This window comes from Rhinopithecus bieti, unplaced genomic scaffold (assembly GCF_001698545.2).
Source record: "Rhinopithecus bieti isolate Rb0 unplaced genomic scaffold, ASM169854v2 scaffold_6439, whole genome shotgun sequence".
Lineage (NCBI taxonomy): Eukaryota > Metazoa > Chordata > Mammalia > Primates > Cercopithecidae > Rhinopithecus > Rhinopithecus bieti.
In genome coordinates, this window is record NW_016805421.1 from 488,937 (window position 1) to 504,624 (window position 15,688).

Consider the following 15,688-nt stretch of genomic DNA (forward strand, 5'->3'; position numbering starts at 1 on the left):
AAAAACCCCCCCTAAAAAAAAAAAAAAAAAATAAAAAAAAATAAATAAATAAATAAATAAATAAATAAATAAAAATAAGATAATCGTTTGGTCATTAAGAATCACTTAAATGAGTTTTAATGGACACCTACATAACATACTTCCATGAAGAACAAGTGAAGTGTTCTTTGAGAAGAATTTTTAAAAATCCATATAGATGAATACTTTACTACTACCCACTGAGCTGTTCTTTTCAGAAACCCAAACTAGTGATATTTATAAACCTCCAACACAATAAATTATTTTACCATTTACATTTTATATAATACCTTATTTCCCTGATAGTTAAATCTCATTCTTGTAACTCTTGAATTGCCACCAGATCGAAAACAGGTTATTTGTTGAGAATGGCCCCATTCAAACATTCTTACACTTCCATCTTGAGCTCCTGTCAGATCTGCATTACAAGAGGGCAAAAATTGCATATTTATTTCAAGAATCTTTGGGAAAAGTTATTTCCTAATCCAATGTGAAAATCTTTATGAAAGAAACATCTAGGAAATAAATCAGTCAATTTATATAAATTTACCTTTGTATGAAATTTCAGTTGAATACTCTTCATCATAAAAATAGTTATACAATACATTTTCATTTGACTAAGAACACATCCTCAAATACAATAGGAGCATTTAGATCATAGCTCTATAAATTTTATTTCCCTTTAAAGTTATCTCAGTGATGTCTTAATAACCTTTTATTTTTTATAATAAATTATGTATTACTCATTATAACAAATTCTTAGGTAGAACCAATCCTTATCATACTATTAATGTCTAAATGTGTATACATTTTTCTTTGAAAAAAATCAGATTAAAGAAGGTTTTAAATGCCATGCTAGAGAAAAAAATCAGTTCTAAGTTATCCTGATTGGCCTAATATCTCAAATATGTATTATGTTTATTTTTTAATTTTGTAGTTAATTTTTGTTTGTTTTTTTTAGAGACAGGGTCTTGCAATGTTGCCCAGGCTGGTCTTTAACTCCTGGCCTCAAGTGATCCTTCCACTTCAGCCTCTAAGAGGCTGGGATTTATAGGAACGTGTCACTGCACCTGACTTCTTGTTTCACTGATAAATATGAATAAGCCAATGACTATTAATTCTTCACTTTGCCATTTATTATTTGTGTTATACTAGGATATTTACTTAATCTCTCTGAGACTATTTCCTTCCTGTAAAAAGGGACTAATGATACATAAGTCACTGGACAGTTGTGAGTAGTAAATGAGATCACTCAGAAATATGCCTATCATATAACACTCAATTTATAGAGTATAATTATCAATATTAATGTGGTATGGAGGTAGTAAAAAATTACATTTATATAAAACATCTAGCACTTGCTAGTCACATATCAGTCAAGTTTCCCTCATTCCTTATCAAATATTTAAAATAAATGAACTTCGATGGGTTTGAAATGTTTTACCATTGGGCAGTGGATAGAGTTTTTTGAGACTAGGTATTTGACTGGCTCTACTCCCTTTCCCCCAATGCGCTTGCATAGCTTAATCAGAAAAATAAATTGGGGTAGCTGTACTAAAAAAAAAAAAAAAATCATTGAACTTTTCTATTATTATTTTATGATGTTAAAAAATTAAGAGCTGGGTTTGGTGGCACACACCTATAGTCCTACTCAGGTGACTGAGGCAGAAGAATCACTTGAGCCCAGGAGTTCAAAGCTGTAGTGTTCCTTGATTGTGCTGTAAGTAGCCATAAAACTCCTGCCTGGGCAACACAATGAGGCCCAGTCTCTTTTAAAAAATAAAATAAAATAAAGAAATTAATTGGGAGGCTATTAGGCTAAGACAGCTCCAGGGCCTTGTGTGCCTATATGAGCAAATCAAAACTCAATTCAATGTAAACAGTAGAATGAAGCTTAAGCTTAACCAATCAAAAACCACCAACTAACTTCTAACTAGACGCTTATCAATTAGAAACTCCCAACTAACTTCTAACTAAGGACTTTCCACTTTAACCAATCCAATATTGTCTTTGTTTTGCTTCCTTGAACACTATAAAAGTTTTCCCCTCATGCCACCTCGGTGAAGCCTTGATCGCTTCTGGTCTGGTGTTGCCCAATTCATGAATTTGAGCTAAATGCTCAAATAAACTCATTAAAATTTTAATGTGCCTATGTTTTAAGAGTTCTCAGCAGAGGAACAGGAAGGATATCCCCTGATGATGACCTCCAGGAGCAACAAGTAACCAGGGCACAGGTACCTCCCAGTAGGCCCCTTGTGCTTACTGTTTCTCATTGTGCATTTGAAGGTTACCACTTGAGCTGAAACCTGCAACTTTTACCCTTTAAGCATTTTTCATCCAGATCGGCTCTGGAAGTCAGACTGAACCTGACTGGATTGGGTCCAGTAAGAGGCCTCAGGTAGATAAGATTTTAGGACAAGAAATCATGGGTTCTTCTGAATTTAAGGAATTCAAGAACTCCTCCAACTGGAACTCCAGCTAATTTTATGTATAAACATTATGGACCCAGACCCTGTGCTTTCCTAGAGAAATGAGTATTTTTACCAAAGACAATTTAGAATTATGGTGGCCACAACAGGGAAGTTTTTAACTTATACAAAATTGTCCATCTACAGGAAGCACTAAATAAAAGGGAATCTCTAATGCTTCACAAACAGTGGGAGGCATTTTTTGATTGGTATGCAGAGGCTACTAGAAGACTAAATGAACTGCAAATTGTCTCTCTAAAAGAGTATTCACAAAAGACAAATGAGAAATCTTAAAAGTCTTCTTCCACAAATACTAGTAAAGTTTTAGCAATCTGGGTGGGTAATCTTGTCCCATTTTCAGGAACACAATTTGGATCCAGATATCCTTTTTATTATCTATCTATCTATCTATCTATCTATCTATCTATCTATCTATCTATCTATCTATCCATCTATCTATTTTTGAGACAGAGTCTCGTTCTGCTGCCCAGGCTGAAGTGCAATGGTGCGATCTTGGCTCACTACAACCTCCGCCTCCTGGGTTAAAGTGATTCTCCTGCCTCAGCCTCCTGAGTAGATGCGACTACAGGTGCATGCCACCATGCCTAGCTAATTTTTTGTATTTTTAGTACAGATGGGGTTTTACCATGTTAGCCAGGCTGGTCTCAAACTCCCAACCTTGTGATCTGCCTGTCTTGGCCTCCCAAAGTGCTGGGATTACAGGCGTGAGCCACTGTGCCCGGCCCAGATATCCTTTTTATAAACTACTGAGTTTGACATTTTGTATCTGGCAGATCACTAAAATTTAGAATGAAAACTATAGAATCTGCTTCTGCCTGTATGTTTGTGTATGACTATATATATGTTAAATACATGTGATATTTTTCTATTACCAGATGGTATTCTCAAAATTTTAATAATTATATATAATGGGTTTAAAGAAAATAAGCACTTATATAAATTAAGTATTCCTTAAACTTTTAGAAAGATAGAAACAGACCCAAATGTTTTTCAAGTCCATCTGATGTCAGATAATCTTTGGTAAATGAAAGCTAATTTAAGTTTGTTGGTTTAATTAAAGCAGGCATATCCTTAGAGTTACCAGCACTAAATATAATGTGATATACATCTTTTATTTTACTTATGCTTACTAGTCAAATACACTCACGTTGTCTTTGTTACAAAATTTGTTAGCAAAAAATAAATAGTAACGAACTTGATGGCTGGCCTTGTCTGGTGTTATGTCTACTTGAAAACAGTTTTCCAAATCCCTTTGACAACTTATACTCTTAGTATTTCATTAAGTTTAATTAAATGATGGATATTAATTGAATATCTAGATAACTTCCAAATTACATAAAATACTAAAACATTAATTGCTAAATATAGGTTTATCTACTTTTGGCTTCTTATTACAGAAGAATAAAGATATTTGGGTCTGTTAGTAAACGTGTCCTGTGACACACTTTTGAAAAACTATACTATGAAAAAGAACATGCTTCTGTAAATTATGAAAGAGTATAGGTTTGCTAGTCTATAGAATGCTGGTGTGACTGACAGTGCACAACTGCTTATTACCTAGTTTTCACTAGAAACTAACATCACTAACAGTTAAGAATTCTAATCAATATATGTAATTTAAACTACTGAAATAAATAATTTTGTATGTCAGGAAAGTAAGATGCTTTTGGAATGTGAAGCTATGTGGTGTGAAGGATGTTTTTCTTATGGGAAAAAGAATAATTTTCGTACTAAAGCAGACTGTTTCATACTGGGAAAGAGGAAGAGTACAGAACAAAATATGAATGGATACAAGAATGCTATAGAAGGTTTGTGTAAGAGGAATTTGGAAAAACAATGTTATGTATGGCCAAGCTGGCTAATATGTATTTATATATGTTATTAAAAGAATGATGAGTCTTAATATCAGAAGTACATTGGTGCAAAGTTTTACTGCAGTATTGGTTTTCTCTTGACAAGAGATTGTGAAAGGTTTTCCTTTACCTTTTAAGCAAGCTGACTACAAAATCGAGATTTTATCAAGATGATTTTCTGTGCTTCACGTCTTTTTAGGTCTTTGATCACCTAAGACCTAATGTTAATATTATTATTTTTACCTTTTAAGCAATCTGACTACAAAATCGAGATTTTGTTTCTTTGTCTTTTTTTTTTTTCCTCTTTATTGTGGAGAATGGGGTCTCCCTATATTGTTCAGGCAGGTCTCAAACTCCTGGACTCAAGCTATCCTCCCACCTCTGCCTCCCTGAGAGCTGGGATTACAGGCATGAGCCACCGCGCCCAGCAGAGATTTTGTTTCATCAAGATAATTTCCTGTGCTTCATGTCTTTTTAGATCTTTGATTACCTAAGGCTTAATGTTAATATTAACATTATTACTAAATTAGCTATATTTCAATATTAAAATAGCTAAGGTTTTTTCCTACAACATTAAAATAGCTAAGGATTTTTCTACAACAATGTAACTTTCTGTATTTGCCTTTGAAGTATTTAAATTATCACTCTGGTTAAATATTTTTCCACAGAAATCTTATTATAATCAAGTGTTTTAAACCGTTTGGTATTTTTGACAAACTTCCCCAAATACATTAAAATGAAGTACTTTTGACCTCACTCTAACTTTGTGAGTTTCCAAAGGGCCCTTGGAATATCTCAAAAAAATTTGTTCTCTCTCCCTCTAAAAAGAAGAATGTTATAATAATTAGGCTTTGTTAAAACTAATTAGGCTTAATTGATATGTTAAATTGCATGGGAAGCATTGTCAAATAAAGGTGATACCTTCTTATATTTGTATGGGTATATGATATTAGGTAAGTATTCCAGAAATTGTGTGAAGTTTCTAAAAATCTGACATGTTCTGGTATAATGTTATCAGCCATACTTTCAGTTATTCTGTTAAAATATCGTATGCCACAGAAGCAATCAAATTTACTTGTCTATTGTGCATTATGATAATGAACTGATCTTTAGTTATGGCCATGTTAAGTCTTTTGTTACTGACAGATGGCTATTGTTTCACCTGATCTTCACTGAAAGTGTTTGCAAGTAACTATAATCCTAAAGTGCTCTGTCTTCAAGGAGATTCATAGAAAAGACTCTGAAAGGTACTGGTTTCTGATAACGTTTAGATACTATCATTGGACAGTGTAAGAACTTCCAGAACTCTAAGGGAGAAAACTTATAAATTAATTAAACTGCTAACCAAGATCAAGCTGAGCAAGAATTGAGTATGAGAGGCTGAATAACTTATTGAAGAAAAATTATGGTTTCTTAAGAATTGTGGTTTTGAAACATTGCTAGTTCTTTAATATTTTGTTTTCCAGATTTAAGAAAACCTTTTTTATTTTCTCTTACGTTATTCAATAGTTTATGGCAATTTGGCAAAGTATGCCTTCATGAACAAAGATAAAACAATTACTTTTTCTCCCTACCTGATCCCTCCAGAATTTGGAAGCTATTAGTGAGTATTTTTATTTTCATGGCAATATAGTTATTTGCGTAAGTTCAATAAGAATCTGTTCTTTACAGCTTGCCAGGAGTAAAAGCAAAAAGAACCTGTCCTTCTTATAGCAGGACATAATTGGAAACATCAGTCATATTACCAAGGCTTTGACTCATATATCATATTGGAGACTATGCACAAAATCAGATATGACCCAGACAGTTTTAAGGAACCAAAGGCTGACAGAGCAAATAAGGCACCTTGAAACCGCCCCCCACCCAAAAAAACAGAAAAACTGGCCTGGTACTGTACACATATAGTCCCTTACATGGTTGCCTTACAGAAGAGTAAGGACTATCACTTCTTGGCAGACAAGGGAATCCCAGGATTTTCTGAGGACCTCAAGAAAAGAGGAATTCACCCAAATCTACAGGATTGCAGGTGAAATCAGATGGCAAGTCCTTGGTTTGGCTTCCGAGCCTCGAGAGGTTTTTAAAAGTCTTATCTGAGATTCCTTATTAATGTTTCAGCAGAGCAGACTTCACTTTTACTCAGCTAGGCTTATATGGAACCTATCATGTAGCATGATTTCAACAAATACTTATTAAAAGGGGAAAACACATTAAACATTTTAGAAGGGGAAAAAATGATCCCTTATATAAAATATATATTTGGTCTTTGTGTGACATAAAATATATATTTGGCCTTTGTCCCTGGATCCTGGCATACAGCTAACTAAAATGCATGGAAGAGCACCTGAATTTACACTAATGCAGTGACTTAGATGGGGTCCCACAGATAGCCTAAAGCATTGAAATTTTCAGTGCCACTCGCCAACCTCCAGAAAAGGGCGGGAAAGGGAGCTGGAGATTAAGTTCTATAAAAACTCTTGAACAAGGAGATTTGATGAGTTTCTTGGCTGGTGAACACATCCACGTGCCAGGTTTGTAGTGCACCCCAACTCCAAGGGGACAGAAGCTCCTCTGCTTAGGAGTCTTACAGACCTCATTCTATGTACTTTTCATCTGTTTCTTTTATGATTATCTTTTACAATAAACTGATAAATGTAAGTAAAGTGTTTCTCCTGAGTTCTGTGAATCAGTGTAACAAATTAATCCAACCCAAGGAGGGGGCGGTGGGCACTCTGATTTATAGCCAGTATGTCAGATGTGTAGGTGACAACTGATAACCTGCGATTGGTGTCTGAAGTAAGGAGCAGTTTTGTGGGACTGAGCCCTTAACCTGTAGGATATGACTCTGACTCCAGGCAGACTGTGTCATAATTAAACCAAATTACAAGGCACCCAGCCAGTACTTGGAGAGGTGGAGAATGGCTTGAGGTGGACAAAAGCCAACACATCTGGTATCAGAAGTGTACACGACAGTATAAAGAAACAGTGTGTTTTCTACTCAAAAAATTATAAATGTACTAGGCTAACTTCTAAAAAGTTGTTTAAGGATTTTTCAAAAGATCTACTCCAAGGAAAGAAAACAGCTATCCTGACGTATCTGAACTTCAGACTAATATTTAAAAAAAATCCTGTCTCATAACATTTTCACAACACGAAAAGTGTTTGTTATCAAACTAAATTATTATCTGTGGGACTTGTTTGTGACATGAAAAGATATACTGGAAAAAAAATCCAGTAATTAAATTAGCTTTTAATTTTTCAGGTGTCTTATCTGCTAGTGACAGCAGTTCTCTAAACAGAGAAAGTACTTCTCTCTCAAGACAGCAGCAGCAGTAACTGATGCTGTCTAACACCTCTGACAATAGGTGCACTGAACCTTTGAAGCTTCGAGGGTGGACACTTTAGAGTTTATGGGCTTGAGGTATAGAGTATGTATACCTGCCAGGACACATGGTATGGGATTGAGAGAAAAATGAGGTCCCTTCAGTATCTCAGAAAACTTCCAAACCAGACTGCATAGAAGAGGGTAGTTTTAAGCAGTATCAAGTATTTCTTGATGTGGAGTAATATTTAAATTTTATATATAAAACACATTTTGACTCCTTAACACTACAGGCTTCATGACTGTTTTTTAGTTCTCACTTCACATTAAACTTGTGGGTAAAAAATACACACTTCTAGTGATGAATAAATTTGACATAGTGAAAACAGACAAATTTTTTATATTATTTTATACCTCTAGCATAAGTAACAGATGTTATTCTCTTCAATATACATACATGGTTCTCTTGAGCCTCTCTTTGTACAGAGTATACAACTTTGATAATAGAGTCTTTAAGCATTTATCGTAAATGAAGCAGAAAAGAATACTGATTTTGTTAACTGCATTTTATCAGAATATCTCCCAAGACAAAAGTTTCTAAAGTTTTTAATAGGCTATTAAACTGGGGGGACATGAATACTCATTAATTAACATTCACTATTCTTGTTACTATGTAGGACAACTTGACGAAGGGCATAACTTAAAAAAAAATGTTAAAAATTGGAATACTCACACACCAGTGAGTATTGACTCCAACCCACCAGAATCAATACCTCCAATAAATTCCCCATTAATTAAGTTCTTGGTTGAAGGAAGAGAAACTTTTGAGATTCCTACGAAGATTAACTGAAAACAAATATATTCTGCCTTAGAATATAAAAACTTACTAATAATAACTTCCTATGCTTACTATTAATGTGTCTCATAAAAGACAAACTGAAAAAAAAGTAATAAAATACAAACTGAGTATAATGAGGTAATAAATAATCGAGGTATGGTTGTGGCTTATGTAATAAAGGTTGGCAGTGGTTCTATTATTAAAATAATTATTCACTATAATTTAGCATGATCAAAGAAATCCAGAAATGTTCAAAGATAAAATGTGTTAACTTAGAAATACACAAATTTTGTGTATTGGTAGTCGCAAATTTTGATTGGTAGTCAAAACACCAGAAAATTTACTTCATTAAATCAGTCTTCTCTTTTAGGGAAATATCTTTTTCTATTTTTACCTAGTTTTGAAATCAAGATTCTATTTGCTGGCAAATATTATCTAGAAAAAAAGTCTAATAAATGCTTTCAATTAAAACAAAAAGGTTTCCATACATTTCTTATAATAAAATTACCAAAAATATGTTTAAGAATAAGAAAGGATAATTGCTAATTATTATTCAACTTACAGTAAGGAAGAGTTGGATGAGAAGTCATTCTTCTAACATTATTAATGGCTTTCTTAATCATCTGGTAAAATAGAAAAATTATTTTACAGCCACAATAAAAAGGATTAAACATGTAAATTGTGACAGGAAATTCAAATAACATTCATGTATTTATTTTTACGTGAGTTCATAACGATCATTATGGGTGCTAAAAATACTAAACATGGTAACAGAGATTTAATAGTGCAGCTCTTATATTTGTACATACATTTTGGGCATTACTGACTAGGATCTAAAGATAAATTCCTCTCAAGAATTTAGTCTTCCCTCCTTTCTTGTCAATTCTTTTCTGATCCCATTAAATTTATTATTCAGTAATAATCCTGAATAGTATAAGTTTAGAAGACAGGAGCATGTGAAAATAAAAGAAGATAAATAGATTTAAAAACTGATAGTTTGGAACTATGTGTTTACTCATTTTAAAGTTATGCTTTGAATAATTTAGCCTGTCAAATGAGAGTAAAACAAATACATAAAATTAAACTAAAAATTTATAGAACATTTCCTATTTATATAGCATCATAACTACAAATATATGTTATCTTAAGTTTGTAGCATCAGTCTCAGGTAGATTTTGTTATTGTTATTCTTTTGGATTTTAAATGGTTCAATTAGCCTAAAGTTGTGGAGAAGGTGGGGAGTTGGTAGGGAGGACAGAGACTAGGCCAGAGAAAAAGTGAGGGATAAAAAAACTGAAACACATATATGGATGCAGTTATACTCCAAAATAGCAGAAGCTAGTCATAATGATTTTTTTTTGCTATTAATTTTTATCATTTGATAAACTGAAAGGATTAAGAAAATATTTTATCAATTCTCTAGAAAAAATAAAAACCTGCTGCATATGACTTCTGTTTAGTAAACTTCATATTTAAATCCCATGTTCTTCTTAAAGAAATTCTTGAAGGTTCCTATCTTGCTTTTGTCTTCTTTTTTAATATTCACAGGAGAACCATGAGTAAAAAAATACATAAACACAGGTTTAAAAAAGTTTCTGAAAGAGTATGTAGAATACGTAAAATCATTATTTTAGAAGATCCACATAAAAAAGAACAACCTTATTCTACTGGTGTCTTTCTGTTGAGGGTAGAGTGAGGCAATCCCAACCCTTATGTTAACAAATCACAATTATTCAAAATAAAAAGATGACCTTCTAAGATTTAGGTAGGAAGAAAATTCAATCCTTAGTGTTATGCCTAGGGTAGATTTCTGTATTACAAAGCTTTGGAGTATAAACACATTTTTCTGAACACCTACTATATGTCCAATACCATTCTAGTTAGAAATCATCAATCTGCAAGACAGGCAGAATCCAAGTTCTCAAAGAGCTTAGATTCCAGGGCATATAAAAAAGACAACTTAAGGCAGGGCACGGTGGCTCATACCTGTAATCCCAGCATTTTGGGAGAACAAGGTGGGTGCATCACTTGAGGCCAGGAGTTCAAGATCAGCCTGGCCAACATGGCAAAACCCAATCTCTATTAAAAATACAAAAATTAGCTGGGCATGGTAGTGCATGTCTGTAATCCCAGCTACTAGGGAGGGTGAGGCAGGAGAACTGCTTGAACCTAGGGGCCGGAGGTTGCAATGAGCCAAGATTGTGCCACTGCACTAGAGACTGGGCAAAAGAGCAAGACTCCATCTCAAAAAAACAAACAAACAACAAAAAAAACACAACTAAATAATGAATAATTTCAATAACTGGTAAGTGCTAGGGATGAGAAAGATGATAAAATATAAGTTGAGTGGGGGTAGAGTGGGTAGGGGCAAATGCCTTAATTAGGGAAGCCAGGGAAATCGGGGGATTTGAGTTGAGATGTGAATGGTAAAACAGAGGGATGCAGCATTTTAAGCAGAAGGGAAGGCAAGGGCTCCTGACATGACCATGAGCTTAATACATTCAAGAGACAGAAAGAAGCCAGTGTAACTACAGCAAAGAGAATCAGATGTAGAATAAAGGGAGGTGAGATGGCAGGTTAAATTCTGTAGGGCCATATTAATGTTATTTAAAAGCTGTACTGGGAAATCTGAAATTTTTTAGAAAGTGAGTGACAATCTCAATGATGTTTTAGAAAACAGTAACTGGCTGCTGCTGTGTAAAGAATAGAAAGAGGAAGAGACCAGCAAGAAAGATGTTACAGGAAGAACTATATTGTAATCTCTGAAGCTGGAGTTCAAAAAGTGCCTATTAGTCCTATTCACTTCTTCGGCATATTCCCCTTGAGTTCTCTTTTAAAATATTATAATATCAGTAAGTTTTACAGACGAACTGTAACACACCTGTCAGCTGGAAAAAGAATTTAACCACTACTGAGCAAGTCATTTCATCTGAATAATTACTAGATTGCTTTTCAAGTTCATTTTAATCCTTAAAACACTGCTACTTGAAATCATTGAACTAAGGAGAAGAGAAGGCTTTAAAACAAGCTCCACCAAGACACATTTAACAAAGTGACCTAAGTTGAACCACTTGACCTTTCTGGATCTCAAGCTTCATCTGAAGAATGTTTAAGTACGAGTAAATAACAACTACAACAGACACTGCAAATTATAAGGTAATATCAACTATAAAGGAATTGCATTAGGTACAAAATATTACAAGGTATTATTAAAGATGACTGAGCCTTTACTTGAACAATTACCCATACTAATTAATGAAAAAAAAATGTATTTTTTGGCCAAGGGAAGCATTCTACAGGACTTACGAAATTCTGAAAAACTACCACCTTTCTTTGCTTCTTCTAATCTGTTCATTAGTTCCCATACCCTAAGTAATAATAAAGGAAACTCTTGGAAGTACAAACATGAATCACATCTCTAGCCAATCAGGGCTAAAACAGATCCTCTATCACTACAGAAAAATTATGTTTCAGTTCATCATTATATTGCTTTTCTTAACTTAAAAAAAATTGTATTGTTTTTGTTAAAAAAAAAAAAAAAGAATATTTGTCCTGGCATTTAAAAAAGTGATAATACGGATATAGGTGTTAATTGATATCCATNATTTAAAAAAGTGATAATACGGATATAGGTGTTAATTGATATCCATTAAAAGATACCTAGACAAGGGGTTAGCAAACCTTTTTTTATAAAGGACTGGATAGCAAATGTTTTGGCTTTATGGATATTTACTTTCTGTTGCAGATACTCAATTCTGCCACTGTAGTGTGAAGGCATCCACAGACAAAATAGAAACAAATGACTATGGCTGTGTTCCTATAAAACTTTATTTATAAAAAGACACTGAAATCAAGTTTCATGTAATTTTCATGTGCCAAAAAATACTATGTTTGTTTTTTCAACCACTGAAAAAACAACGTATATACCATTTCACTAAAATGTATACACCATTCTTAGCATATTAGCTACATAAAAACAGGTCATGGGTAATATTTGATCTATGGGGAATAGCTTGGTGAAGCCTGATCTGAACCATTATGTTTCAAATAATTCTTAATTAAAATATAGCTCTTTGATTTTCAAGCAAAGTATATTTTTGAAACAATTTGCTATTACCCTTTCAAATGAAAACATACTATTCTTCATTATCAAAATTTACAATTTCCAACATGTAAGACTTACTAAAACTTTAGGAATTAAGAAAAGTGTTTTAAATCATCCTTTATCCATTAACCTAGAGGGAAAAAAAAGTTACATATAACTTAAATTTATTTTTAACTTTACATACCACAGATGCTCCTCTGCCAGTCTGTGTACTACCAAGCCATGGCATGTTGATTGGAGTGCCAGGATTGCTATGTGTATATGGAGTTGTACCTTGAACAGCTGTTAAATCATCACGAGCATGTATAACCAAGAAGTCTTCTGATCTATAAAGGAATGTCAACCAGAATAAAAACAACTCATCATTTCTTTCTTTTTTACACTTGAAAGGTCTAAAATTTGAATTTATAGTTCCCTTTAAAATTAATTTTCTTCAGCTCTTATTCGTAACTCACACACGACAACCTCATACCTGAACAATTTCTGTTCCCTTCACTTACTCTTCTCTCAATTCCCTTATTTAAAGCTCTTGCCACCCCTCATTTAGCATATCAGCTTCTACTCTGCTTACAATCTATAAATTGTTTTAAAGAATCTTTTGAAAGTGATAGTTCAGTAAATATAGTAACTCATACTGCAACATTACTAAATAAAAACAAAGTATGAAGGTACCCTTTGGTTTCCACTTCTATATCATCATCTACCCAAGTGTAGATCTGTGTGGCCAGAATTCCAGAAACATCCAGTTCTTGAACATCATGACTGGAAGCGATTGCTATGCAGTTTCTATTTGCCTGAAAAATAAGTCAAACAGTAATTTTAAAAGAAATAGGCAAAATAGGTATATAAGCTGCTTTTGAAAATGGTAGTTTTGAAATAACCTCTAGCAGTGATAACTAAAGTACAAGATATACAGCATTCTTACTTTTAGTGAAATAATAAGCTTCAGTTTGGAGATATGTTTATGTTCTAGGAAAAGTACATCCAATAGAAAGCCAGTATAAATGGCAATACATGCAGCATTTTATTTCCTCTCCCAGTACTGTCTTTCTAGACTGCTAGAATGCTATGAGCTCTCTAAAGTTTGCAAAATTCAGAAATGTGGAGGAAGATAGGAGCCCTATAGGGTACAGAAAGGTGAGGGCAATAAGGAACTCCAAACTAAAAACATAATTCTTAATTATTCAAACAAAACAACTTTCTCCTAAAGTTTTTCAATCTGAGGAAAAAAAAAAAAAGAAGTGGGAAAGGGTCACAGAAAAAAGGTGTAGGGACAGAAATATAGTGGGAGAAGTATGCCAGAAAAAGATTACAAATGAAAAGTGACATGAAATTTTAAATGCCTATGAATCAAAAATGTACATTTTGGCTGGGTGCAGTGGCTCACATCTATAATCCTAGCACTTTAGGAGGCTGAAGCAGGCAGACAGCTTGAGCTCAGGAGTTCGAGACTAGCCCAGGCAACATGGCAAAACACTGTCTCTACAAAAAATACAAAAATTAGTTGGGCATGGTGGCATGCACCTGTAGTCCCAGCTACTTGGGAGAATGAGGTGGAAGGATTGCTTGAGCCGAGGAGGTGGAGGCTGCAGTGAGCTGACATTGCACCACAGCACTGGGCACCAGGCATGAGACCCTGTCTCAATAAATAAATAAATAAATAAATAAATAAATAAATAAATAAATACATGCATGCATGCATGCATGCATATCTTTAAAACAGAAAACAGGAAGATAATGACATCAAAGAGAAAATAGGATTACCATTACTGCTATGTAAGATTCTAACACAAACTATTAAGAAAAAACTGAGATCTTAGAAATAAATGAAAAAATGATATAGCTAGATTATTGGGTGGTAATTCTCCACGGGTCTCCCAAATTCTGCATGTTTTATAAGTGAGTCATGTCTGTCCTTTTTTCTGCAGTATAATTACCAGGATGTTTATATAACTATTGTCTCTCCCTCCAGAGCAAAGGGCAAGAATACTTACTATCTATTATAAAAGATTTGGTTTCCCTAAACTCAGTGATCCTCTCCTGTAATATAACCTACTATGTGTGTAGGTAAGGTAGGTATCATCTGGCCCTCTTCCCATCATTCTCTGGAAATTGTGGCTCTGGGAACCAGTGTAAAGTGCTGATTTTCTGGTTATGGCATTTGCTGTTAGACATAAACTGTCCTTTGTCTCTGATCAAAGAATCGTATGTCTTCTAATAGCATCCATTAAACTGTTTAATGGATCAATTAAATGCACTGTTTAAACAATCCACTGCCTGCCTCAAAGAGAACTGTTTCTGTGACAACTAACAGAAACAGAAAGGTAACTGTTAGTTTTAATTTAAGCTAAAATCTGAGACCCTTCATAGTTTTCAACACAGGTAGTTCCCAACTAAACAAATCACAAAAAAAATCTCAATGGCATTTTAAAAAATGCAATTTAAAGCAAAGGTATTATTTCTCAGCTGCAAATTTAGTAAGGATATTAAAAATAGCAAATCGTCCAGGCACGGTAGCTCACACCTGTAATCTCAGCACTTTGGGAGGCCGAGGCGGGCGGGTCACGAAGTCAAGAGATCGAGACCATCCTGGCCAACCAACATGGTGAAACCCCGTCTCTACTAAAAATACAAAAATTAGCTGGGCATAGTGGTGCACACCTGTAGTCCCAGATACTTGGGAGGCTGAGGCAGGAGAATCGCTTGAACCTGGGAGGTGGAGGTTGCAGTGAGTCAAGGTTGTGCCACTGCACTCGAGCCCAGGCGACAGAGCAAGACTCTGTCTCAAAATACACTAAAATAAAATAAAATAAAATATAAAATAAAATAAAAATAAAAATATAAAAATGGCAAATCTGGGGAAATAAAAATTAAACAGGCATATTCATAGACAGTAACCTGTAGACTTTATACATGTGAATAACTGTTCATTACTAGTACTTATATATAAACACTCAAGAAGAAAACAACTAGTTTCTTTTATAGCACAGAATATTTTAAATAATATTTTCTTCAAGAAAAAGCAGGTAATGCAGGTATAGATAATAATTTTTTTTTTTTTTTTTT

At 33.9% G+C, this 15,688-nt stretch overlaps 1 protein-coding gene across 1 annotated transcript in view; it reads right to left on the bottom strand.

The window, feature by feature from the left end:
• The window catches only part of DMXL1 (Dmx like 1), a 185,310-nt gene that overhangs the window by 21,200 nt on the left and 148,422 nt on the right, over positions 1-15,688 (bottom strand). Inside the window, 4 exon segments of the mRNA XM_017872341.1 lie at positions 309-436; positions 9,080-9,140; positions 12,807-12,948; positions 13,295-13,416. Of these exon segments, the coding sequence (XP_017727830.1) occupies positions 309-436; positions 9,080-9,140; positions 12,807-12,948; positions 13,295-13,416 (453 nt within the window).